This window comes from Gallinula chloropus (assembly GCF_964237585.1).
Source record: "Gallinula chloropus genome assembly, chromosome: 11".
Classification (NCBI taxonomy): domain Eukaryota; kingdom Metazoa; phylum Chordata; class Aves; order Gruiformes; family Rallidae; genus Gallinula; species Gallinula chloropus.
In genome coordinates, this window is record NC_140096.1 from 4,584,642 (window position 1) to 4,611,922 (window position 27,281).

Below are 27,281 nucleotides of genomic sequence, written 5' to 3' on the forward strand. Positions count from 1 at the left end.
GGCACCCCTGCAGCCAGCTCACTACACAGAGTTAAACATCCGCTCGAGGCAGTGGCTCCACAGTGGGGAGAAACTCCTTGGATTCTTATGATCTGAGCTGGCCCCAAAAAAGGTACAGCAGAAACAGGATGAGAGAAAAGATCTTCCTCCGTGGAACCTGGTTTAATGAAGATCTGACATTTCTACTGCTGACTAACAGCTTTCTAAAAGAGGGGGGTTGCTTCAGGTGGAGCTTTCAGGTAGGAACTTAGCAAGGCAGCATCAGTCAAATGAACCTGCCTCAGCCTCTGTCCTTTTAGTCTAGATTTTAACTCTCCAATGGATTTGAATTGAAGCTGAACTAGGTCCACCAGACAGCAGCCTGGGAGAGGTTTCTGCAACAGGCCTGTGTGTGTAATCATCATCCTTCTGTGGAAAAAGCTGGTTGCTTTATTGAGTTGTAAAACCAGGGAAACCAAGCTATGGAAGGGGGTCAATTTTAAAGCTCCAAAGAAGGTCAAGGCCTGCCCTGTATCCAGGCCAAGACCTCCTCTGGTTCCAGTCTGCTCTCTGAAGGCCCTCAAAGGCGCAGCGATGTGGTAAGACTCATGCACAGCAGCATCACTGCATCTGAGCTTGGAATACAGATCAGGCAATTAACACATGAATAGCAGGTGGCTTTTCCAAGACTGATTTACCAAGGAACTAAGTTGTGGATCCATGGAGTCTCACACGCACCGTTCCCATCATGGCACCTGATCACAAGCAAACAGCTTTATTCCCCGAATGTGAGGGTTCAGCAACCCACCTCTGAGCTCCCCCTGCTAGGCAGGGTTGCTCCTCAAGGCTGAGAAACCTCAGGGCAGCTCTGAGGTGAGTCACTGATCCAGTACTTGGCCTTGGGTCAGGGTAAGTTTGCTCTGCCTTTGAGGCAGTGTTGTATCCTTGGCATGTGCAGGGAATACAGAGTGAGCCTTGCCTTCCACCTTCAAGTCGTGTCTCAGTGGAACCACTGTCGTGACACCTCTGTCACCCCTTTGTGACAAACAGGGGGAGTCGCCACGGGATTCAGGGTGGCTGCCTGGTGCTTTGTACAAGTCAACACAGCTCCACCACACTCACCCAGCAGTGCTTCAGCTGCATTTCTAATGTATAAACACAGGCAGGAGGTGTCAGTACCCCAAGGCTATCAAGGCAGGGCTACAGGAACTGCTTCATGGAGTCCACATCCTTACAGTTTTATTAGTGGCTTTCAAAGCACACATAAAACGTCTCAAAGTCCAGGACTGGCACTCAGATCAGTAACAGAACTGCATGGAACTAGCAGGGGGAATGGAACAGGTGGGACTCTTGTAACCTGTTCCAAACATTCAATGGGAACTAGAGCTCTAAGGTGAGGAAAGCTCCTCAAAGGTAAGCTGTAGAGAGGCACTAGGAAAAGCTTTCTCTGCAATACCTTTTCCAGAGAGCTTTAACGAGCCCAGGAAGCTACAACGGTTTGCATTAACCATTAACTTCAAGTCCAACAATCAGATTTGTTGATTATCTCAACACAATAAAGAAATGTCTTCTCCAAAAAGGAAAAGTCTTTGTGGCAATGACAGGAGTTTGGCATTCCCTTGGTTTATCTGTCACATGCTCGGTGTTCTGTGAGGGCCACCTGGCATGCGATACCTGGCACTGGTGCCTGTTCCCTCTGGGGTTTCACACGAGGCTTCCTGGCCAGGACACCACAGTGAGAGTGACTTTGTTCCTCTGCTCCTTCAGCATCGGGATCAGTTCTGAGTTGCTCATTCCTGTTGCTGGCACTCCATTTACTGCCACTATTTCATCTCCACACCTAATCAGAAGACAGGAAACATGTTTGTTGACTTACTGTTAACACCGCCCCAAAGTCATCCAGCCCACCCTGAGCCAAGATCATCACCTCTTTGTTGAAGCAACTTTTTCACTTCTGAGTCTGAGGGGGCAGGGAAAAAGGGGGGACACTGCTGGTACCTGAGTGACACTGCAGTGAAGGTTACACAGTGATGTGACCAGCTGGCCAGTCACCAGAGGGAAAGAGTTACAGAAACACACTGGTGCTTATAAACACGTTCATGGCCACAGCTGCTCCTACAGCTGCCTGGCTAACAGTCACTGCAGTGAAGTGCTCCCAGCACCAAGGCCATGTTGTAGCTCAGTACAGCAGAGGTTTCAGCCCAGCCTGCTGTACCCCCCAAGGCACAGGAGCTGTCCTGTGAGTGGGTGCAGTGTTAGCACTGACGCTGTGGGGTGCTGGGGTTACCTGAAGGTACCTTCCTCGTGTCTCATGGGGAAAGCGCCCTGCTGTCCTGAACCCAAACAGGAACCCAGCTGACCCCAGTACTCCCAGCAAAGGTCTGGCCCAGCTCTGTCCTCCCGCACTGCTTTCAGGGGAGCAAAGCCCAGGTCCCTACACCAAAACTACATCCCCTTGAAAGACAGCAGCCTCATAGTGACTTTTGCACAGTGCTGTGCTGGCAGGCTGCTGAGCAGCCAGCTCTCTTGGCTCCCAGAGAACACTGCAAGAGTTCCATGGGGTCCTCCAGCTCCACTGGTCACTCCTCCACTGGCTCTGATTACTAACAAACAGGCCAGCAGAGCTGGTTTTAAGTTTCCTAACAAGAGGGCTGTTGTTTCTTCCTACTGCAGGAGATTCTACACTCTAGAACCTCCCAAGACTCATGTCTGACATCCCTTTTCTACTTTTATCTAACTGCTCAGGTAAGACCTTTGCAGTCTTTAAAATGTAACTGTTAATTCCTTTTAGTTGCACCTCACAGAGAAACAAACATTAACACAGGATGTTGTTACCCAAATGGTAACACACTCTATGAACTACACAAATGATTATCTAAGAATGAGAAGTCTTAACTTGTAGCTCAGTTTGTTAGAAGGGTAAAGTGGTGAACACACAAACACCAGACCCACAGGGTAGCTCATACGTACCTCAGTTTCCCATCCCTGAAGGCGGGAGTCCCAGGCACAATGGTTTTGATGAAGAATGGCTGGTTTCCTTTGCTTTCCTCAAAGCCTCCAACAATGCTGAAGCCCCAGCTCTCCAGGTTACCTTTGGTAAGGACTATATCCTGGCAGCAGTGAAGGTAGCTGTGAAGACAGGTACAGAAACAGAGGAAGGTTACTTACTGAGTGTGCTTCAAGAAACACCGCCTGACCAGAAGTGTGTGTTTTCCCTTGTGGAACACACAGCTATGTAACCACCTCATATTTATCTTCTCTTTTTAAGGACCTGAGGCAAGCCCTTTACAAGGATAATTCTCAAATCTGAAGACACCAGCCCTTTAGAAAAAGTAGCACTGACAATAGAAAGACAAGGTGATGGAAAAACCACCGTTCTCTAGAGAGATCTGTGGCCTGAAAGAGTCGTACAGTACTCGTGACAACACCAAGTTAATCCACAGCAGCAGTTCCACCCATGCAACACATGAACAGGGAGTGCTTCTCTATGCCATCTGCATGCCTGGGACAATGAAAGCATTCAGCAGCTACCTATCAGTGATGGAAAACAAACATTGGCGCTATGGCAGCCTTCCTGCTACTAACTACCGAGCTGGAACAGGGAAGATCTTCCCTGCAGAACTGACAGCCACAGGACTGCTGGGGACTGCAAGAGGCTGGGCTCCCAGAGGGATGGCAGGGTGCTGGGTTTGAGGCCCAGCGGCTGAGGAATGGCTTCTCAGTGAGCCCGGGCTACGCTGCGCTGCTCGCGCTGCCTCGGGGACATGGGAGAGAAGCACTAACAGCCACTGCTCCTGAGTCTGCAGCACAGAGACACACACAGGCTTTGGCCTGGCATCTGACAAGGTGTGGCAGGAGCACAGGCAAGCAGCTCAGGTACTCTGGCTCCCAGTCAGGTTACATTCTGGCACGGAGGCGCTGCCAGAGCTGCACTCTGTGAAACTGCCGCCCCGTCCCACTGAGGTATTCCAGCAGCTAAACTTTTCCTAATAAACGTTTTTTGCCTCCAGGGCTTTGCTTGAGCAGTTTGCAGATGAGTTTCAGATTTCAAAAGCCTTCTCAGTCAACTTCTCACTAGGAGAAAGATCCAATTATCTCCTTTCAAACTGCAGTTGACTCCTGTGTGAGTTGTGCCCGCACAAGTGCTGTAAGACCCAGCTCTAGCTGACTGCTGCCTCCAGGGTTTCCATCTACTGGTATCACACAAGTGTAAACACACAGCTATGGAAAATGTGTATGGCATCTAGTGTAAATAAATAGCCCAGAGAGCGAGTGGTAAGCACTGCATCAGCACAGAACATACATAAAAGCCATTAAGACACATTCTCCAATGAGTTGGAAGAGGCTGTTTGCTAGAAATCACATTTTCATACAAGAAAGGGGTTCTGGTAAGAGGAACGTTGAGTTACCATAATGGAAGGTGACTGTGGGAAAGGAATTTTAGGCTTTATAGAAGGTAGAGGTGTGAGTTTTCTTCTGACAAACAGCCTGCTGAGTTTGCAGTTCTGCAAACTTGGTGTTTGCAGAGCTCTCTGCTCCATGGGACCACTGCAGGAAGCATCCAACTGCTGCTGCTGAGGGATTTCCCAGGTTTCAGATAAACCTCAAGGAGGAAGGCAGGAGGAGAACTGCTCTTCTACCTCCTGGAATTTCCACAAGCCACACTATGCAGAGTTATAGTCAAGAGGCAAAGCTTTTACAAAGTAAAAGAGAAATCCATCTGTAAACTTGGTATTGCTACGATCTGCAGTGTGAAATGAACGAGGGGGGACACCTCAAAATCCAAACCAGGATTTGGAGAAGCTATTTTATACTATTAGCAGCTGGTACTGATTTAACATAACACTGTGAAGTTGTCAAGTAAAGATCCTATGCTGCCTGTGACATACACTGTGATGACACTAAACAGCAGCAGTAAAGAGTAGCACACAATTAACCTGGAACACTCAGTGGCAACAAGTAACAGCAAAGCAAAGGATGGAGAAAAAGTGAGTTTCCAAGGACAGCAGAGCTCCTGCAGTTGTCTTACAAGACAAAACATGCAACAAGGATACCAGCCACCTGTTTCAGCCCAGGCAGTGGTAACTGGAAAATACAGTTACCACTGTAATACATTGAAAAGTATTTCTAGGGGCTGTTTGTATCTCCTCTGGAAGTGTGCAGTGCTGGCACGGTCAGAGGTGCAACGTGCTCCTTACTCACCAAAAGCAGAGGTGTGAAAGTAGCCTTAGGAGCACAGAGTGTTTTTCTTTTAGGATGAAGCTGACCAAGATGGTCATGTTATTCCCACTGGTACCCAGGGTCCCAGAAAAGGCACAGGACCAGAGCTGTCATCTCTCCTAAGCCAAATTCTGCAGGATGGGCTACAAGGGGCTCCACATCTCCCAAGCAGAACAAAGTGAGCTGTGATGACAGAAACCCACAGACAGAAGAATCGAGATGAGAACAGAACCCTGTGGGCTCCAGTGCTGCAACAGCTGAATGCACTTCCCCAGCCTTGAGCACTAACTTCGACTCCAGTCTTTCTGCATCAAGTTCAGCTTCAAACTAGAAAGTTTCCTCCTCTAAGAGGGAAAGGGTATTTCTACTGGTCAGAGTAGTAACTGGGAAAAAAGCAGCTGAACAAACCCAAAGTTCCACATGCCATAAGCTTTAACTTTCACACAAGCTTCCATGTCAAACGTTTCAGCATGCTGAGGTTATGTCTGCAGCCCTAAAGGAGCAGCTCCACGTGGAACAGCTGAAAAGGGCAGATCCTTAGTGGCTTTAGGGAAATGGTTCATTCTGTGGAAGACCAGCTAGTTGCTGCCAGCCCTTCCTGAGAGTGGATGGGAAAATGAGTGAGGGAGCACAAGAATTACAGCCATGTTTATTACTGGAAACAAGGAAGAAGATTTTGTCAGATCCTGACAGGAAGTAGCCTTGCTTTGTGTTCCTAACCACCCCTACACCCACAGAACAGCAGACAGATTCTGATGCCTGAACAGGCTGGAGAAGTGGGCCCAGGGGAACCTCAGTGAAGTTCAACAAAGCCAAGGGCAGGGTCCTGCAACTGGTCAGGACAATCCCTGTTATCCACACAAGTGTGGAGATGATGTGATGGAAAGTAGCCCTGAGGGAAGGATTTGGGAATACCCGTGGATGAGAAGCTGGACATGAGCCACCAGTCCAGCTCGTGTCCAGCTTCTCATACAGGACATGAGCAACCTGCAGCCCAGAAGGTCAACCCCACCCTGGGCTGCATCACCAGAAGTGTGGGCAGCAGATGAGAGAGGGGATTCTGCCCCTGTCCTCTGCTCTGGGGAGACCCCCCTGCAGTGCTGTGTCCAGCTCTGGAGCCCTCAGCACAAGGACATGGACCTGTTGGAGTGTGTCACAGAATCACAGAATCGTTGGGGTTGGAAGGGACCTCAAGAGATTATCTGGTCCAACGCCCTGCCAAAGCAGGGAGGTATCCAGAGGAGACCACAAAAATGATCCAAGGGCTGGAGCACCTCCCCAGGCTGGGAGAGTTGGGCTGCTTCAGCCTGGAGAAGAGAAAGCTCTGGGGGGACCTTACAGCCCCTTCCAGTCCCTGAAAGGTGCCTGTAGGAAGCTGGGGCAGAACTGTTCCTGAGGGCATGGAGTGATAGGACAAGAGGTGATGGGATTAAACCAGAAAAGGGGAGATTTAGTTGGCTATTAAGGAAAAATTATTCACTCTGAGGGTGGTGGATCAGTGGCACAGGGTGCCCAGAGATGTGGTGGAAGCCCCATCCCTGGAGATTTTCAAGGACAGACTTGATGGGGCTCTGAGTGACCTGATCTAGTTAAAGATGTCCCTGCTCACTGCAGGGGGTTGGACTCGATGGCCTTTGAAGGTCCTTCCAACCAAACACATTCTATGATTCTAGGATTTCAGTTCAGAGTAAGAAAGGAAGACAGAGGAGCAGAAAGGGCATCTGAAATCAGTGCTCCTTGCCTTCAGTGGCAAGGTACAGTACCAGTTAAATGAAGGTGAGCCAACATAAGGAATTTCAAGCTCTGCATTAAATGGCAGGTGACATCAGTGTAACCTTGAAAGGAAAGGTGACCTGCAGCCCCTGCAGCAGAGCGTGTGGTGAAGCTGCAAGCCACCAGATACCCACGTTAAATGGCAAAAGGACAGAAAGCAAAGCCAGGTTCTGCCTTACTATACTTCCCTGCAGGAGCACCCCTGAGGAACCACCACCAGCCAGCATCTGAGGGTTTGCACTCTGGGTTGGGCTACCTGGGTGCAGCTCAGGCAGCTCACACCAGGCTGGCACAGCGCAGACAGGCGCTTCCCTGCTAGAGCGGGGGAAGCTGGTGGGACGGTGCTGGGTACAAGCCAGGTTACAGCCACTGGAGACACAAAAGCTGCCTTCCCTGAGCTGTTCCATTCAGCATTTTCAGGCTGCTAGGTAACAGAAGGGTAATGTGACATGCTTTGTTAGTATTTCCTCTTTCAGGTCCCTCAGGAAACAGGCTGTAAATAACCTGAGCTTCCCACAGAAGGATTTGGCTTTACTGTTCCACGTGCATCTCCTGCACGATTCTCCTCCAGGCACCTGACACCACAGACTCTGCCTTTCAAAGCTGGATGTATTTAGATAAATCTGCAAAAGTGAGCAAACCTCTCCAGGGAGGAGAGAGAAACTGACGCTTTCTAAGCCCCAGCCTTGTCATCTGGGACTTGCCACACTGCTGCTAAAATCTGTGCTAAGTCTGTGGTCCAAAGCCTTGCAACAGGAACACTCAGCTATTCAGGATCATTATACTTTGTGCTAAAGATGATATAACTACAACAGCCAAAAAAATTAGACTGAAAGAATGCCTGCCCCAACTGAGATGATCAGATTAGAAGCTATAAAACAGCAGAGCTACCTGTTGTCTTCTGTTACATGATATATTAGCAGGGCCTGTATCTGCATTGACTGTGTGTCAACTCAGTGCCTCAAACGTGCTGGAATCTATGCTTCTCATTCTCTCTGTCAGTTTTCTTAGAATAAAAGGATTTCAGAACTTCTGAAACACAGTTACTGCCCAACAGAAGTGCAGAAACGATGGGCCACCCCATAAAAAGCAGTGAAAGTTTCTTACACATTCACTATATTGCCATCTCATTCACCAGTAGGGCTCTCCACTGCCTCAGAGCTCCATGAGAGTACCATTAACACTTCCAAGTCAACCAAAGCAATTCATTTCTAGCATTTGAGTGAATGTCAACTCTGATTGACCAGATCTCTATACAGTCACCAAACAAACATACCTAGGCAATCCCAGCCATGTGATCCAGAGGGGAGACCAGCTGAATCCTTGCTCCTTGGTGTCCAGAGATGGCTCTGTCGAGTTCAATGACAGGACTTCCAAGGCTTTCAGTACAACCGAGTGGGAAGCGGCGTTAGATTTCAGTGCTGAGACAGCTTCGTAGTAGTTCAGGTGAGTCAAATCAAAGCCATTTATGCTCAAAAGTACATCTCCTGTTGATTAAGAGACAGGATTAATGCAGACCTTTTGGTATGAAGCCCACTTCTGCTTCAAGGTCTCATGTGAAACCCTATTTCCAGCCTCACTTTAGTGTACAACTCCACCTTCCACTAAAAGAACACACAAGCCACTAAAAAAAAAAAACCCTAAACTGTTTGTTTTAGTTTTCTGTGGCTGAGTTCTAGTGCAGGAGGGGGGCTGCAGGGGTGGCTTCTGCAAGGAGCAGCCAGAAGCTCTCTGCAGCCCCACAGAGCAAACACCGGCCGGCTCAAGGCTGGACCCGCAGCTGCCCAAGGCCCAGCCCATCAGCGACGGTCACAGCGCCTCTGGGAATCCCAGTGAGGAGAAAAACCCACCAGCAGCTGCTTTGTGCCCCAGAGAAGGGACTGAGAGGGTGTGAGGAGCTGTGCAGGCACCACGGGCAGGGAAGGGGGGAGGAGGTGCCCCAGGTGCCAGAGAGAGATCCCATCTACAGCCTGTGGAGGGCCCCACACTGGAGTGTGTGGAGACACCTGAAGGACACTGTGACCCCGTGTCCTGTGTTGGAGCCAGCTCCTGGCAACAAAACCTGCAGCCCGTGGAGAGACCAACCCATGCTGGAGCAGGTTTGCTGAGGGACTTGTGACTCTGGGGGGGACCAGGCTGGAGCAGGCTGGGCCTGAAGGTCAGCACCCCATGCAAGGGAGCTGTGCTAAGGCAGCTGGTGAAGAGCTGAAGCCCTGTGGGAAAGGGCTCATACTGGTGATGTTCATGGGAGGACTGTCTGCTGTGGGTGGGACCCCACGGTGCAGCAGGGGAAGGGGGTGAGGAATTCTCCCCACTGCCCCGCCCCCCCCACCAGCTAAGAAGGGGAACTGACCCAAACCCCCATTCCCCCAGTCCCTGTCCCTCCCCGTGCCACAATGGGGGGAAGAAGAGGGCTAAATCCTGGCTAAAGTGCAGTCTGCTGAGCAGGGAGGGGTGGGGGGAAGGTGCTTTAAGATCTGGTCACACTTCTCATCAACCTGACTCTGGTGTCACTGGGGGTGCAGGGCAGGGCCATCAATGAGAGTTTCTGCGTCTCTTCTGCCTGTGATGCTGATTGCAGGATGATCTCTCCCTGTCCTTATCTCCATTCCTGAGCCACTCAATATCTATTTTCTCCCCTGTCCAACTGAAAAGGGGGGTGATGGAGTGGCTTTGGTAGGCATCTGACCTCCAGCCAGGGCTAAACCACCACACAATTCCTAAGGCATAAGGGGTCCAAGACCCTCCTTACCTCGCTTGATTCTGCCATCCCTGAAGAGGCATCCGATGGGCTGCACGCTCGTTACATAGATAGGGAGCTTGTTTTTGTTATCCCTTCCACCTCCAATTGTTATTCCTAAAGATTCCTTTGGTTCCTTTTTTATTGCAACTGTCTTTTCATGACTTATGTATCCCTGAGGTAAATCCTACAAAGGAGCAACAGTACAAAACACAACTTCATTAATGCAATTAACCCAAGAAGCCCAGATCTGGAAGAAAATAACAGAACAGCTTGTTTCTTTAATCCAGAACATTCCAGCACCTTTACTGGATGGCAAAGTCAGCTTCTCATGCACCCGGTCTGGGTGGAAACACTACTCTGCATTTCCAAAGTGATCCCACCACAACTGAGGCACTGCACTCCTAATGATCCCAGATTAATTTGCTGCAGAGAAATGCTCACTCTGAGGAGAATAGTTTTATGCCAACAAACAAGTTGTGAACTCATTTTACGGCCCTTCATATCAAGCAATCAACCTCTCTGACTACTACTAAATGTTTAGGTTGCAGTGAAAGCACAAATTACAGCACATACTGTACAAACAACATGGAAATGGTTTTCTAAGGTTTAACTCAAGGAAGCAGACTCCACCCATTTATGACAGCTACTTACTAGACTCCAAGGACATTTAAACACAAGTCTAAACAGTTTTAGCAACTTTTCTCACTCAAATGTAAGTTCTAAATATAGAGAAAAATCTCCCCTGGTACAACAGACTGTGAATCCTCCTCTTGCTCATATTGTTTCTTAAAATATACAAACAAGTGGCAGGTGCAACAGTGAAGTCACAGGAACACTAAGAGTCTGATTTGTGTCCCTCTGTAGCATAAAGCCCTCTAGCTCCAAACCAGAAGCCTGACTTAGTGTCACTGTGCAACACTCCCAGTGTGCTGTGCTTTCCCGATGTGAAGCAGGGAGTCCCAAGTGTCTCATGGTTGCTCAATTTCTTATTGTCCTTTCCAGACAAGAAAGGATTAAACACTGACTCTGCAGCAACATTAGGGACACTGGAAGAAATACTGATACGTTTTTTCCCCAAAACCTGTTTTCTAGTAGATGACAAAGGGACAGTTCATAGAATGAGAGACTGTTCTGGGTTGGAAGGGACCCCAAGGATCACAGAGCTCCAACCCCCCTGCCACAGGCAGGGACACCAACCTCCAGGCCTGGAGCTACACAAGGTTGCCCAGGGCCCCATCCAACCTGGCCTTGAACACCCCCAGGGATGGGGCACCCACCCCCCTCTCTGGGCAGCCTGTTCCAGCCCCTCACCACTCTCTCTGGAAAGAGCTGCCCCCTAATACCTAATCTAAACCTTCCTTCCTTTAGCTTCACTCCATCCCCCTTGTCCTGCCATTATCTACCCTTTTAAAAAGTTGATTCCCCTCCCGTTCCTCTGCTCCCTTCAGGGACTGGAAGGCTGCAATGAGGTCCCCCCACAGCCTTCTCTTCTCCAGGCTGAACAAGCCCAGCTCCCTCAGCCTCTCTTCATGGGGGAGCTGCTCCAGCCAAAGGCTGGAGTTCTCCAGTACCAAAGGCTACAAACCTGCTGCTTTTCAAAAGCTCAAGAAGAAACGGAGCTACTGATTAATCTTACAGGATAAATCATCATCACTGAGCAAACACAACAGATCTTCTAACCCAAGAATAACCAGCACTTCTAGATCTTCTAACCCAAGAATAACCAGCACTTCTAGATCTTCTAACCCAAGAATAACCAGCTCTTTTGCCATTATTTACAGAACTTACTTTCTGGTAATTGGATTTTCGTCTGTAGTGACTCTGGTCCGGCCGCCTCCGATGGTACACAGGGCTCCCTCCATTGCTGCTGCTGCTGCTGCTGTTCGACGTGCTCCCATCTTCTACCTGCTCTGAGAGCTGTACTCCTGGCTGCCTCAGGACAACAAAGTTCACTCTTGACTCAGTGGTCTGCCAGGAGAAACAGAAAGAACGTAAGTAGAATAAACAAGAAGTTAGGGATGGCCCTGGTGGTTCACTTGAGGAGGGAGAGGTGCTGGCACTGGTTTCCACCCAGGGCTATGCAATGGGATGCAGTGGGGTTTTTGTGAAGAGCCACAGAATCTTGTGGTGAAAAGAAAAAAGGGATTAGCAAAGGTCAGTCAGAAGGAACAGTAGAGGTGGGCTTCACTCCTGCCTCCCTCCCCAGCAATGCCAGGCAACACAAAGTGGAGAAGGATGATTAATTCCTCTACTTAAGCACAAATCATCAAAATAGCACATTGTGTCGTGATGCAAAGTGACCAGAGCTAGAAACTGACTGGTCCACACATGGATGACCACGATAAGAGTGCTGGATGCTTTTCTTTAGTGTAAAAAAAACTTGTTAAAGCTCTTTCCCTCCACATCTATTGTTCCACATTTCCCACCCATTTTTTCCCAGAGTACCTGAAGACATGACCTTTTGTCTAAGATTGCTGCCAATTAAACACTTAACCAGCTGTATGTCTGACCTTGGCAGCACTACAGGGAAAGTATTCACTATTGTTACTGCTCTTCTAATTTGGTTTGTTCCTTCAGATAATTTGACAAAACCCTATTGTGAAGGGCTCCACTGGGGTGAGGCCTATGTGCTTAGCTGGGGCAGTTCCTGCAACCAATGAATGAAGTGCAGTTGCCCCTCTCACTTCTTCACACCAGACCCCTGTCCCCTGGTGCCAGGCAGCAGTGAATTCCCTGAATTCACTGGGACCACATCAACTGTTTTGGGTTTTGGCTGAGTTTCTTTCTCTTTTTAAACTACTACAGGTGAGTTTTGTTTTCTGAAACAGAATTCAAAAACCTCTTGCCTACAAAGACACTTCAGATAAAGCAACTTTTTTCCAGGCAAGTTGGCACATGTCTTCATAAAATATATTGTAACCATTGCAGCCTTCCTCTTCACCCAGGAGTACCAAACTGTGTTCAGTACATGTGGCTGGGCATCTATCTCTATATATCTGTAAATGGTACCCTACAATACAGATAGGACTCTCTTCTGCAAATGGTTTGCAATCAATTTAAATTACATTTAACCAAGAATTTGAATCAGTGCTCAGAAGAAGAGATGATGTTTGAAAAACTGTCAAGTGTTTTACACAAAAGTCACTTCAAAAATAATTCAGTCCCCAAACCTACTGAAACCAGTTCTGAGACTCTGGTTACTGATTTCAGTGGGATCAAGAAAGAATTTCTCATAGGGGAGTTACGTTTGTGCATTCCAACAGAAATCCAGCAGCACTTGTGGGATGCAAACAAAATTTTAAGAGGCTATAGAATGGAATCACATATGTAAGATAAAAAAGGATCTCAGTGCTGGAACTCTGCTCTTTCTCTTCTTTCCTACTATGCACTGCACTCCTCTGCTGATTACCAGGAGGAAAACTGGCTGTCCCTCACTCTGCTGACCTCAGATCCTTCCCGGGATATAAACAGTACGTGATGAGATGTATTGTATCAGGATCTTCAGATCAAAACAGAAGCTGGAGGTCACCGCCTAGGGAGATAAAGAATTTAAACTGATCAGCGTGATAGCTGCTGCACACTGATAGCTGCTGCACATAGAGCAGATCCTTAATCCCTAACCAGAATTCCATGCTCAGTCCTTTCACCAAAATATTTGGCATGCTGCAACAGGAGCACATTCCTACTGCAAGGGGAATGACCACCTCTCTTGCACTCATTTAGAATGGTTTTAGTCTGAAGTGCCTCACACTGTTTTCTAGACTCCATTCCCAAATATGGGTAAAATGGGGAGAAAGGGCTTCAAATCAGTGCAAAGTGTTCTGTTCTGTGCTGTCAGCCTATCACGGCTCCTAGCAAACACCTTTAGTTGGACTGCCTGAAGCACAAGCAGCTGTCCTAATCTCTCCTCTAGCCAGGGCCAAACCACCACACCCTGCTGCATGGATCCACACACACAGTGCATCCCAACGTTCACTCTGCAAGAAAGGCTCCAAACACCACATCACAAACAAGATCCAACCGCCTCAGCTGAGCTGAAGTGCCACAAGCAACTGCCTGGCTTCAGACTTGTCAGAGGTGACTCACGATGGATTCCCACTCTTCATGTTTATCTTCATTTAGCAGCAGAGCTTCTCCCACATCCGCGGGGAAGTCACTTTCCCAAAGAGATATTTCAGGGACTGCAGTTTGCTCAGTGTCTTCTGTTAGCCCCTAGGTCAGAGCAGGAGCCCTGCCATCAATGCAGACAGCTGCAGCCATTACCCATACAACCTCATCCCATCATAAATTACCTGGATTATCTGTGCAGCAGCCTCAGGTGTTCCTTGCCTCAAATCCTGGCCGTTTATTGACAGGACTCTGTCATTTCGACTTAGCTTTCCATTTTTGGCTGCCAAACCTCCCTCTAACAGATCTAGAATAAAAATCCCTGCTTCATCTGTCTTCCTGATGAGTTTGATTCCCAAGGGTTCGGATCGGTCTCTCTTTATCAAGGTAACGTGGATCACTTCCCGATTTGCAGCAGATGTGGAATCCTGCTGTGCAGTCTTATTGGAAAAACCCTTCTCCTGCAGGACCATGAGGTGGAGAACAGGACCTGGGTGGCGCAGGAAGGAGACAGCTTGGCAGTGAGTCACGCTGCTGATGTTGACGCCATTCACCTAGAAAGGCAAACAAACCAGAGTTACTAATCAGAACCAACGTAATTTAGGCACTGTCCGTAATGCAGAACATCACAGAGTTGGAAACAGGACACACAACTCCCTGTGCAATGCCACGGCTGAAGCAGATGCACATCAGAGAGCTGAATGTTCTGACAAAAGAATGCAGATGAAATGAGACCATAATTGATGGTGAATAGCTGAGGACAGGGACAAGACAGGACAACAAGTAACAAATCTAAAACTGCAAAATATTAAATCATTAGACCCATCCCACAGCAGTGCAGAACCACTGTCCCTTAACTTCAGCGTTCAATATACACCTGGAGGAGGAGACTTAAATTGGAGATTACTCATCCTCACTTTTCAGCTGAGGAGTGGTCACATAAAACTATGTGCAGTCCTCTTTTAGGATGTTAATAGGGCTATTAAGTGTGGGGACCTGCCCTATTTACATCCTAGTCAAGACTGAGATGTACAATTTAAATAGATAAAGCAGAAGTTACTCTCTAGTTGATCTAAGAAACCTACTTGGACATCGTATTGGCCACTTGTGGATGTGGGACTGCCAGTCCTTACCCAAATCTGCAGTCCAACAAGATAATTAGATCTTTATGGCTTGTCAAATGATTGGACAGCCATAGCCAGGAGGTGCTAACAGTTCTGCCTGCTTGCAGGCTTTACTGCTGTCTACAAGGTCCTTGATTAGCCCACTGCAATGCAGTAGGATTTATCTAGAAACTAACCCTGGTCACGGGTCAGCACAGTACAAGGTCGGTGCTCTTTATTACTCACGTTGCATATCTTGCAAACTTTGGACCTGCCCAGTTAGAATATGCAGCTTAAGCAACATAGCAGAGCAAGCAATTATACAGCTTCCTAACGAGAGCAGTCTCCTTAGGAGAGAAATGGTGCTAGGGATCAGCTAGAAATAATTTTGCTTTATCCAAAGTGGCTGAAATTTCAAAAAGCTATCAAATATGGAAGGCAAACATGAGCATGACTGGAAGGAATCTCAGAAGTCAGCTTCTCAGGCCCAGCAGATAAACAACACTATGGACACACAAGTCCAATCAGTGCTTTAAAACCCTCAGCTGTAGAGATTTCCCAGTTTGTCTAAGCAACTCCCCTCCACTAGCCCTCACCTCAAGTGAAGAGAAGCAATGGAACCATCAGTGGGGTTTTACATACCTCAAGGATATGGTCTCCAGGTGCTATTCTTCCATCTGCAGCAATGACAGAATCCTGCAAGACCTCCTGAACAACAATGTTTCCTAGTGGGGTGTCTTTACCCCCAACTATCCTCATCCCCAGTTCTTCCTCTGGGTCTTCTCGGTGAATTTCAATTGTGTTTGTTTCAGCCACAAGACTAGTTCTCTGAGGAAGGTCTGATTGTGGAAATCAAAGAAGGAAAAAAATAACACATTAATAGAATTTTCCTTCACTTACCACCACCAGATTTGCAACACTGTCAGTCTGTGCTCCAATTAGCATTTGGAGAGCAAAGAACAGGTCAGACTAAACACTTTTAAAGTTCCTGTTTCTTTACAGTTTCTCCAGAATGTTTCCCATCTTCTCCTAGCTTAGAGAAAATTCAAGCTTCATTATTATTTCTTAAGTTTTATTAAAGGGCACTCAGTATGCTTCCCTTACCATCAAGAGATTCATTTTTCTCCTGTGACAACTGGCTGACTAGAAGTGCTCACATAAACAAATGCCAGATTCCACACTGCCCATTACAAAAGGGGACTGAGCTGTAATTATTGGTTTGCCAATTGCAGCAACTTCACCACAGGCAGCTCCCTGCAACTTCCCTCCTCTAATTTCCTTTCCTCCTCTTTCCCCATCCCCTCTGTAAAAGAGGAGTGATGTTTACCTATTCACAGCGTACTGAACACTAAGCAGTGCTGTGCAGAGACTCTGAAGATGAAAGCTGTTGTTAGCAAGTCATATTAAACATACCAGCACTGCAACATTTAGTCAGACCCAGCACACAGGCTGTCAGGGGGAAAGGCAGATGTCACACAAGAGATGCAAAGCCTGCCCCAAGTGTAGGTGGGGAAAAAGCCAACAGAGAAGGAAACTCTCCTGTGTATTAACTCTGGCACAGGCAGAGTGGCTGCCAGCTCCAGCACCTGCACTCTTGGAACCAGAGACTAACACTGAAGCAAGGCACTGACATTTCCACACTGCTGCCTTCTAAGAGGGGTTGAGACAAGCGGTTCTATACTTAAGTGGAGGTGGATGCTTTTGTCTGGAAGGGTTTCATAACTGACTGTTAATCAAAAAACTGAAGTTATGCTATAAAAAACACACTTGCTGTATACCATTAGGGAGGTACTGACAACTCCAGGAAACTGACTGTATATTTAACAAGATTAAGAAGAAGCTGGAGCATTTCCTAATTACTAATTACTTGGCTTCTGTAAAAACTTTAAGTGCTCTGTGGTCACATCAACAGGGACTGCCTTTGTTTCTGCAAAGAGTACTGTACATATTCACTGCAGACTTACAGAGATTCTCCAAATTGTTTTGCACACAGTTTTGTGCTTGTGAGCAGGTCCTGCCACTCCTGATGGACATGAAGGCATATCCCTCCTGCTCAAGGACAAGCTGAGAAAAGAGATTATTCCGATGGCTACTAATGGCTGCAGAGCATTGAGGATATCCAAGAATGCTGGGGACACTTAAAAAATTTAACTAAGATAATTACCTCATTTTTATATTATAAAAGGTGATTATGTAATTGTATTTCTGTATCAAACTCTCACCTTCTTCAGTCTCCTCAAAAGCAGGATTAACCAGTCCAGGCTCTGCAGTCCCTAGCGATACCACAGCAGCGGCAGAGCTTTCTGCCACAAGTGACAATCCTCCACTTGGAACCTCCAGATCCTTGGGTGTGCTGGTCTCCACCTTGGTAGGCAGATCTTCCTTCCCCTTGGAAATGGAACTCTTTTTCAGCTGTTGTTCAGATTTGTATTTCTTGAAACCAGGACACCTAGAGAGAGAGACTGTCAGTGGCTGACAAAGGTATATGAAGAAGTACGTTCAAGATGCCATCAGCTGCAGAGCTTGTATCACAGATGCTAAAATCTATTCTCATTTCACCTTCAGCTTTTGCTAGACTAGTATTGGATTAAAAGTGAGATTGTTGTATTATTACTTTCAAAATTATAAAGCTATTTATTTTTAAAAGGAGAATGTAACTGCAACAGGAGTCTCCCTTGCTAAATATTTACCTGGCACAGAGGCAGTGAAGAAAACAATTCCTCTTATAATATAAGCAAATACTTAGCTCAGACCTTTTAGAGATGACTGTGAACTGCAACTTTATGAAAAGGAATTGGCTCAAGTTTCAAGCTCGGCCTTGAATTAGGCTTTGTTTTTAACAAACCAGTGCCATGCAGGAGCAGCAAGTGAGGCTTGCTTTTCTTTTCCCTCTGGGAATGACACCTGCCCCTCAGACAGCACTCCACCACCAGTCCTCACCGGTGATGGCTCTACTTGAACAGGAGCAACTCGGAGAAGTTCACTGACTGCTCCCCACACAGAGGCTCAAGAAGTAATTACACATTCAACAAAATGTGCTCTGTATGCAGCCACACCACAGCCAGCCTATCTCAGCAAAAGTGTGAGGAAAACCAAGCTCTTTTACCAAGAGTGCTTAGGAAAAAAAGTGGCAGGCAAGAAGGGTGATGAATGCAAAAGCATCACTTCCCAAGACATGAGTAGTACTGGGTGTTTACCAGAGTCACTTTTCAAATTAAACTCAACTATTTACATTCTGGCTAAACAAGTCTCATTCTGGTATTGCTTCCTCTGGTTTACTCCTAGTCATTTATTCTCCAAGCATTAAGATGACCCTGAAAGTTAAAGACAGAAATTGACTGATCCACTTGTGTACATGTTCCTCGAGATGTCGAGAAATTCATTTTCCAGGGCAGAGAAATCGCCCTAGAAAACAAGTTGCTAGATGCTTCTTAGTTCCTTGAGTGTCCTCCCCTATCAGCTAATCTCAAAACTAAAACACAGGTACACTCACATCCCAGTGTAATGTTTTTTCTCATTCTTTTCATTTTTCCAGCTGTCTATGCTCACATCCCAGGTGAAACAGCCTAGATTTTTACAACACACCCTCCCCAGGGAGGATAAAGAGAACTATGAAATGTCTAGGAGAATGATACAGTTTCCAGACAGGTGGCTCTCTAATGTAAACATTCAAGGGTGCCTCCCTCTTTGTGTTTAATGCCTGTGCCAAAGGGATTAAAAAGTGACAGAAGTTTACTGATATCAGGGAAGATTTACAGCACAGAGAGGGAGGCCCAGACCTGGCATGGGCCACGGCCTCAACAACACAACAGCTGCACAACTGAGCAGCCCCATCCCTGAGCAGTCCTGTCCCTGCAGACTGTGCATTCAGCCCAGCCTGACAACAAAACAACTCCACAGTAAAAAGAGGTTTTCTTTTTTTTTTTTAAAAAAAAAGGAGATTATAAATTTTCACAGATTGAGAGAAAGAGGCACATGAGCATCTTTCATTGGTACCTCTGGCTCTAATAAAGCTCTCAGCTCATGGGTACCAAAGGCAAGCAAGAACTACATCCTTAGCTGGAACCACAAAGGTACCCTAAGCCTAACTGTTCCCCACAAGCTGGTTGGCCTATTTTTAAAATAGGTCATTGCCACAAATGCTACAGCACAGGCTGTTGCAGTTTTGTGTAGCTGTGCTGCTGAGATGGCTGTTGCAGGCAGCAGTTACAGCTCTCTGCAGGCCCCAGTCTGTAAACAGCAGCCAATTCAAGGCCAAAGTTGCTGTGGACCAGGGCTGAGCCAGTGGGAGATGGTCACAGCGCCTCTGGGAATCACAGACAGGAGAAAAAACCTGCAGACAGGGGGACTTTGCCACCGGAGAAGGGAGTGAGAAGATGTAACAAGCTGCGCAGACACCAAGGCCAGCCCCGAAGGAGGGGCGGGTGGGGAAGAAGGAGGCCAGAAAGAAAGATTCCCCTGCAGCTCGTGGTGAAGACCATGGTGGACCAGGTGTCCCCACACAGCCCGTGGATGAGGACAGGGAGCAGAGACATCTACGGCCTGTGCAGAGATTGATCCACACCTCAGCAGGTTTGCTGGGGGACTTGTGACTTTGTGGGGAACCAGGCCAGGGGAGTCTGGGCCCGAACGTCAGCAGCCGGGGAAGGGAGCGCTGCTGAGAGGCCTGTGGTGAGGAGATGCCTCCCCCACAGAGAGGACTCATGCAGCAGAAGTTCGTGGATATGAATGCAACCCTGTTGCATTTCTCACTGCCCACTGAAGCCCTGCTTCCACCTACACCAGGGTTTGCACTTATCTCCCTTTCCTGCAATCATTAACTAGAAGAGCACTTGCTCCTACCAACCGCCATGGTAGGAGGTCTTTGTCACCTACACTTCTCTTAGAGCTACAATATTCTGTCTGCCACCAAATCAAACAGCAGTGGAAACACTGACACATCTCCGCTGACAAGCACAAGGGAAAAACAAAGTCTTCCTTCCTCAGCACGAGGAGGGAGGGGGAAATAAAAATAGTACTTTTCATTTGCTTCTCTTTCTCAGCAAAAGAATGAGAGAAGATAATGGTATTATAAGTAGGTGATTCAGCACCTGCATAATGTGCAGCTTGGAGGGACTTACACTATTTGGATCAAAGAGTTATGTATTGCACATCTTAATTGGACCAATTAAACTGGCAACACTGCACGATCCCTTGCTTCCAGAGTGTTGACTTTGTGCCTTTCTCCTCTGCTTAAGTGAAACAAGAATAAGCATGTTTGTAAGAATTTTCAGAGTCAGGTGTCCCGGATCAGGACACACTAATTTATACACATTTGGTAGGTTCTGTGTCTCCAGACAACTTCCATGCAAGTACCTCCCCCTTCGCCTCCGTAGCATTTGTGAGCTGCCCTCCCTAACACACACACGCACAATTACGCTGTCTTCACCCACCCACCTTCCTGACCTCACCCTCTGTCATCTCTGGTGTCCCACCTTGCCCCAGTTTGAGAACTGTTTGGAGAATGGATCCTTCTGGTCAGAAACACAACAGATAGCATTATGTAAGGAGCAACATGATGTAAATAGGAACACACCTGTTCTGCAGATGAGCTTCCAGTTCACACCGCTGCATTGTCTGCTGACACTCTGCCTTGAAAGGACAGAGGACAACCAGCTTATCCAACAGGTTTCGCACTAGAAGGCTGGACTTGTGGCACTGCTGGAAGGAGAGCTTTTTCCGATCCATAGGACAAAAGTTATACTCCTGCATGAAGTTTTCAAGGCACTTGAAACAGTATGTATGTCCACAGGGGGTGTCCATAGGCTGGAGAAGAGGCTGAAGGCAGATATGGCAGATGAGTTCATCATCCACTTCATCCTGGAAGTTGTAGAGATGATTGTCCAGCACAAGGTGGAACTGACCACATTCACAGCAGAGTTCACTAGCTTGAGACATGTGTTCTTCTGCTACAGGATCAGCCATGACAGCCAGCATCAGGCACTCTCAGCAGCAAGGAAACTTGTCACCTTGTAGCTGTCTTGACAGAGGACCCCTAATGAAAGGGAGAGAAAGATTTCCAGCCAACTGTTCACTATAGATCTAGCCAATTAAAAATTAAACAATTTCCCTGCCTTGTGTTCCCCCTGGTACCTTCACCTCTACCTAACCCCCTCAGGGTTCTTCCTTCCAGAGTAACCCTGTGAATGATCAACCCAAGGATGAGAGAATGCAAGGACCTCATTCAGTAAAACATTTAAGCTCATGGGTAAACTGAAGCTTAAATGACTTTACACAGACCAGATAAAACCCTGCCAAACATAGGAACTAGCAGAGCAGTGACAAAAGCTGCATGTTCTTGAGGGCAAACAACCCAGAGAGGGATTGAAAAGAAAGAATAACCAAGACAGTGATTTTTTAAAATGATGACTTTTCTCTCTGGCTTTCCAGATCATACCAAATATTTTAAAGATATGCCTGGTGAAACTTAAATTTGGGGAATTCTAGTTGTTCAGATTTTTGGTTTTGGGTTTTTTTTGGGGGCTGGAAAAAAAAAAATGAGGAAGAAATTTCAAAGGAAACTGAAATCTAAAGCTCATTTCCTTCCTTTTAAGCCCCCTCCCTTCAAAAAAAGTTCATTTTAACAAATGATGCATTGTTCCTCACTCATCCATGCCTAAAGTGAGCCATGGAAACAGAGTTCCTATAAAAAGGCTAAAGCTTCCAAAGTGGGAAAAATGTGAAGAATTGTCCACATCACAATTAGTCGTAAGGTCTGAGCTGCAGCTCCTTACAGTTTGGGAGAATAAGGTCAGGGGGGCAGAGTTCTTTGTAGCTGCCACTCCACTGATTTTAATGAAAGCATCTCTAGTCCCATCCATTTTGAATCTTGCCTACTGTAATTATATATAAAATCCATTTGAGTTTGCTAGCAGATTACAGGCACAGAGACTACTGCAGGAAGGGGTATTTTTCTTTAATCTGGCAGTTATTTTAATGAAGCAGGAAATGTGGAGCTACATGAAGCTAGCCAACACTCTGCATTACACAGTGGGAGGTTTTATTGTGGTGAGACTTTTTTTGGAGTTTGTTTTAAAAGACTCTGGGATTTTTATTTTTTTTTTTACACACTAAAATTGCAGAACTGTGATGAAATGGAAAATTTCTGAAAGACGACATGGAAAATATCTGAAAACAACTGCTTATCTGGAACAGGAAAACGTCTAAGCAAGAGCTTAGACTGGTCTGCACCAGTGCCTGGAGGACATGGCTGGCACACAGCAGCAATTTTGGAGGAGGGTAGGCAAGAACAATAAGATAGCCAGAACGGCAAGAAAAAATTAGTCATGGGTTTCTAATAAAAATCATACATCACTCCAATTAATTGTCAAGCATAAGTCAGCTATTTAATTAAAGGGATAACGTATCACCAACTGAATCAAGCCATTTACCTAGCCATAGAAACTTGTTCACTTCAAAAGATTAAAACATCATTGTCACAGTTCCAGGTGGGTACAGGGCATGAGTTGTTTGCTTCTCCTCCTGCTGCTGCAGTGCCAGAAAGCATCTTCCCCTTGAGGAAAGCACTTGGGCTGGAGGTACATACCTAGCTCTGCTGTTTGCATTTACTCCTTAACTCTTGCATGATTGACTCTGTGCTCCCCAAAAGAACAAGCAGAGTTCACGGATAGCACAGAAACAAATCAAAGCTGATGTATCCATGTCTTACTCTCTTGGGAAAATCCCTGTTCTTTGGCACTTACTTCCATCTGAAACAGGCATCCCTACTGTTTGCCATATAAAAAACAAGTCTTCAGTGGATGTTGAATCATCTGACCAAGCAAAAAGGAAACATTTCGACATCAGACGATCACTTGACGCCACCTACCAATCCTAATCAATCAGCTCAGCACCAGCAGTTAATCAAACAGCAAGCTTCCAAGACAAACATATACCACTAAGAAATACTTGTGCTTCGGGTTGTAGTATTTGCATAAAACTTTGGCAGGTGATTAAACAAACCTACCTTTTCAGAAAAAAGCCAAAACCAAACACAGCAAAACCCAAAACAACCCACAGTAATTTTACTGATAAACTACTTTTATATGGTTTTTTTTTTCCAGATTATTTACCAAATTGATTCTCTGCTCTCTGTGTTTAAAGGTTATAAAAGATGAATCCCATTTATGAGTAATTTCAAAACTCATGGAAGATAAAAGCATCACCGACAGTCTCACTGCATTTTTCTTCCTTGCAACTCTAAGCTGTTCTGCCCTCTCACTTCTATGTCCTTGAAAACAAAGGGTGAAGATCTCATTCAGAAGTGCCAAAGTAAATTTAACTTTTACACCACTGTCCTTTCAATAAGGAAGACACTCCTGCAGACACCAGGGAACCCAAGCCTGACACCTCTGTGATGAAACCCAGCCCACACCCTTCGGCAAGGCAGGAGTTAGTGAGCAGCACGGGGAGGACAGCAGGCTCAAACAAGCCTGCCACTTGTTCTGTGATTCAGGCAGAAAGCAGATGTTCTGTAAGAGGAAAATTGCTAACATCTTATTCAGCAAAGATGACTACTTCAGCCTAACAAGACAGATTTTAAGTGCCTGGAAAATGCACTGTTTCAACACAACAGGCATGGCTCCCCTCTGCTTAAATAGTCCCATTTCAAGAGAGTCCATCTAGATTCTCTAGATTTCTGGCTTTGGAAGGGAAGTTTGATATATACTCAATTATTTGCAGTTTCCATCAAGTTTCAGTTACTTTTCTAACCTCTGGAGGCCAGACCAACCCCAACAATCCCCTTCAGTCCTGTGCTGCTCTTTGTTGTACCATTCGTCATCTCCAGCTTCCTTCCAATAATGTCATGCAGTTCCCTGCTCCCATCTCTCTCTGTAGGACTGGGACCTCTCCCTAAGGCCTCACACATGTTTTGGCTTCACACAATGCACATGATACGAGGGAATCATAAAGTAAGGATCTAGCTTGGTCCCAAGTTATTGACTACATGAAAATGTTACAGCCTGAACACTGGCATTTTGCTGCTCTAAAGGACCCTGCTGACCTAAAAGTGTAACACAAGGAATGCCTCTGGAGTCTGAATTGTTGAGAAAGTAAAACACCCCATTCTTCTACATGACAAAGAATTGAAGGAACTAAACCAAAGAAATGTCTACATTTCCCCATCTCTTACTCTGTGTGGGCCAGAGAAAAGATTTCTTTAACATCACCTTTATCTTTACTGCATTAAAAAAAAGAAATCACTGTTTTGATTTTTTTTTCTGGAACACTGACTCCAAGAATAGACCTTTTTTTAAAAAAAAAAAAGAAAAAGGCAAGATTTATCAGGTTGTCTAATCTATTTCCCTGCCAAAGCAAGACTGTTCCTGACAGTATTAGCACACTGCCTATTCTTGTTTTAACTCAGTTAGAGCCCTGAGCCTCAGATATACACCCCCTCTGTGCATCTACAGCACTGTTAATAGCTCTGGTAGGGAGGATGCCAAGAGCCACATGGAGTGAACCACTCGATACCATTCCTAATGGGCAAACTCTGTTCAGTTTGCCTTGGACTTGTAACCAGAACTGATTTCTGCAGCTTTTCCAAAAAAAACCTTTAAAAAAAACCCAACACAAATACCTAAGAAATCTTTCCAGTGTCTTGCCTCCACTCATACTACAGTGACTGAAAAGGAACTGTGGCATCTGATTACTCCACAAGCAGCATCCCTGCTTCCAAACAAAACTCTTGCTCCTTGGTTTTAAGGCATTTTGCTCTGCCACATCTAGTGTGGAGCACAAATTCAGCCTACCTGTTCATACAGTTCCAGCATTTGATACAAGTCACTTCCAGTCACGAACACATTTACCTTCATGGCACCTCTATGACATCTGTTTAAAGACTAATAGATGACATCAGGAGAGGCTGAAATCACATGAGAAGCTCCTGGGAAAAAATACAAACCCAAAACCCAACCAAACAAAGAAAATCAAGACCGTTTCTATTAATGAACTGATTTATAAACCCATAAATAGGGTGAGCCAGAGCACATTCCATATTGCAAATTAACACGCAGCCAACCTGCAGTACGGACACAAAACTGAAGTGTAAAATTTTCCCCAACCAATCAGGATGAGGAATTGCTCATACTGCTTTAGTTAAAATATAATTTAATTTAAATTTTAATTGAAATTAAAAAAAAAAAAACCCTTCTGTCAAATAACTAGTTCTCAGTATTAAAAAGCTACTTGTACCATGGAAAACATTTTGGAAATACAATGGGTTTATGCTTTTATGCACCTGTAGGTTAGCACTTCAGTGTTAATAGAGTCTGTGTTATTGAGGACCCTGATATAAAAGTTGGCTTTGAGACTGCAGGGCGAGTGCCCCATTTCCACTGCTGTGTAATAGTCCACTGTGATAATTATGCCAGTTATTATATTCATAACTACATTTCCCTGAAAGACTGGAAATGCAGCATTCCAACTAAAGGCTAAACAATTAATTAATTTTTTTTGGGGGGTGGACAAACCAAAGCCAGCACATTCTGGATTAGGATGGCTGAGGGAACACTCCAGCAGGGCACTAACCCAAAACCCAGCCGCTTATACAAAAGCAAATTCGAGATGGATTCTACAGTAGCAAAGTCAGTGCTCTGGCAACAAACCCTAAGACAAAGTGGCAGAACTTCTGCTTCCAGGTTTTTCAACCAGAAAATGGAAACCCAATCGTATTTTCATTAATTATAATCACAATCACTATCCTTTTGGACTAGAAAAAAGTTATTATTCTAGGAAACGCTATTCTGAGATCTGCTGAAAGGCTCAGGTCACTGAAGTGGGACTATCCCAAAGGAGTTTTCTGCTGAGCACTTCTGCAGTCTATCAGCTCTCCACCATGGTACATGGATTTCCATTTATAATGCACTTCAAGACAGGTTTTGGGGGGTTTTTTAACTGCTTTGTTAGCCATTTGAAAGTTTGACATTAGAAAAAGATCTCTTTGAGTTACATATTTTAGAAGTCTTACTGGCAGTCAGCTTAAATTGCAAACATACATCTAATTTTAGGAGGAAGAAAAGCTGACATGAAAAATTAAGAATTTGGGACTCGTAATTAATTTCTCACACTACCACATACTCTCAACATTTGCTTCTCAGCTCAGTTAATGACCCTGTAGAACAGTGACCATCTCACCAGGGACCCAGCATACTACAATAGCAGGACTACACAAACGTAATTTCAGCAATTAATCCAAATTGTTTCTAAAGAACAGGAGAATCTGGTGCTATTAGTCAAATAATATTAGCTGGGTAACAAGAACCAATAAATTTCCTCTCTCCTCCCTTCTTTTAAGAAATTAAGTAGTGGTGTAAAATGTTTTCCACCTACATTTTTCTCCCTGCTTTCTCACCTTTCCTAGATGTTTTCATTACATCCACTACCCTTTCTACACCCTGTCTTCCATACAAACATGCAAGTTGCTTGTTTTATGTTTGCAGGAATTCTTCTGTCATCCTTTAAAATCAATCTAGTTCTTTGCAGACTTTGACCCAACAACTCCTCTAAAAGTTTCAACACATGTGAATTTTCTTTGTGTGTGCTTTATGTTCTTCTATTGTGCCTAATCATCTGTCTCTAGGAAATTAGATATCCCTACCTCCTCCCTCACCTCACCTACATTTTCAGTTGGGTGGCTACCTGCAATTCCATCCCTAAAAATCAGTTTAATGGTTGTGGGAGAAGTTTTCCATAGACAAAGAAAGAATTATAATTCAACGATAAAGGCCCTAATCTGTAATTAATAACCACAGCTTCTCTTGCAATTAAAACAAAAAGCCCAAAACCAAACCAAAGAGGGATTAGGAGATTTGATGTTAAGATTTAGGTTCATCTAAGTATCTTGTAGCACACCTACTTCCCAAAGAGTTGGGTTTGCCTTGGAGGACTGGAGGTGAAGATAGTGTGTCTATCAGCTATATATGAACGCTGGATGCTGTTACCACACCACTGTCTGTGTGTCCACCTGTAAACTCCTTGTCTATAGAAAGAAAATAGCACCATGGTTTACAGAATCTGAAAGAAGCATGAAGCTTGTCTTTGGTATAAGCCTTCATAACTAGCCAGTCCTGACAGATACTACTCTTGCAAGCTGATGAAAGAAAACCCATACATCATTCTCTGCTCGTGATCTGGGTATTTGTAATATTGGTCAGGAGAAAGGAGATGCCTTCTTATCATAGAATTTCTGAAGCATACAAGGCAAGAAGCAGGCTGTGCATTACATAACAGGATGTTTTTAAAAGTCACTGCCTTACTAAGGCAATTATCACCATGTGTATGTAAAAGGAATGTGAGAAGAGGGAAGAAGAGGAAGA

At 45.6% G+C, this 27,281-nt stretch overlaps 1 protein-coding gene across 1 annotated transcript; it reads right to left on the reverse strand.

Moving 5' to 3' along the window:
• Positions 1–1,507: 1,507 nt before the first annotated feature.
• Positions 1,508–20,901, reverse strand: LOC311195678 (ligand of Numb protein X 2-like; the record flags this gene model as incomplete). Its single annotated transcript, XM_084269099.1, has 9 exons — positions 1,508–1,819; positions 2,950–3,108; positions 8,249–8,459; positions 9,725–9,899; positions 11,504–11,683; positions 14,008–14,376; positions 15,568–15,764; positions 17,148–17,374; positions 20,501–20,901. The coding sequence occupies 9 exons, from the start codon at positions 20,899–20,901 to the stop codon at positions 1,684–1,686; spliced, it is 2,055 nt and encodes a 684-aa protein (XP_084125225.1). The 3' UTR covers positions 1,508–1,683.
• Positions 20,902–27,281: the final 6,380 nt, after the last annotated feature.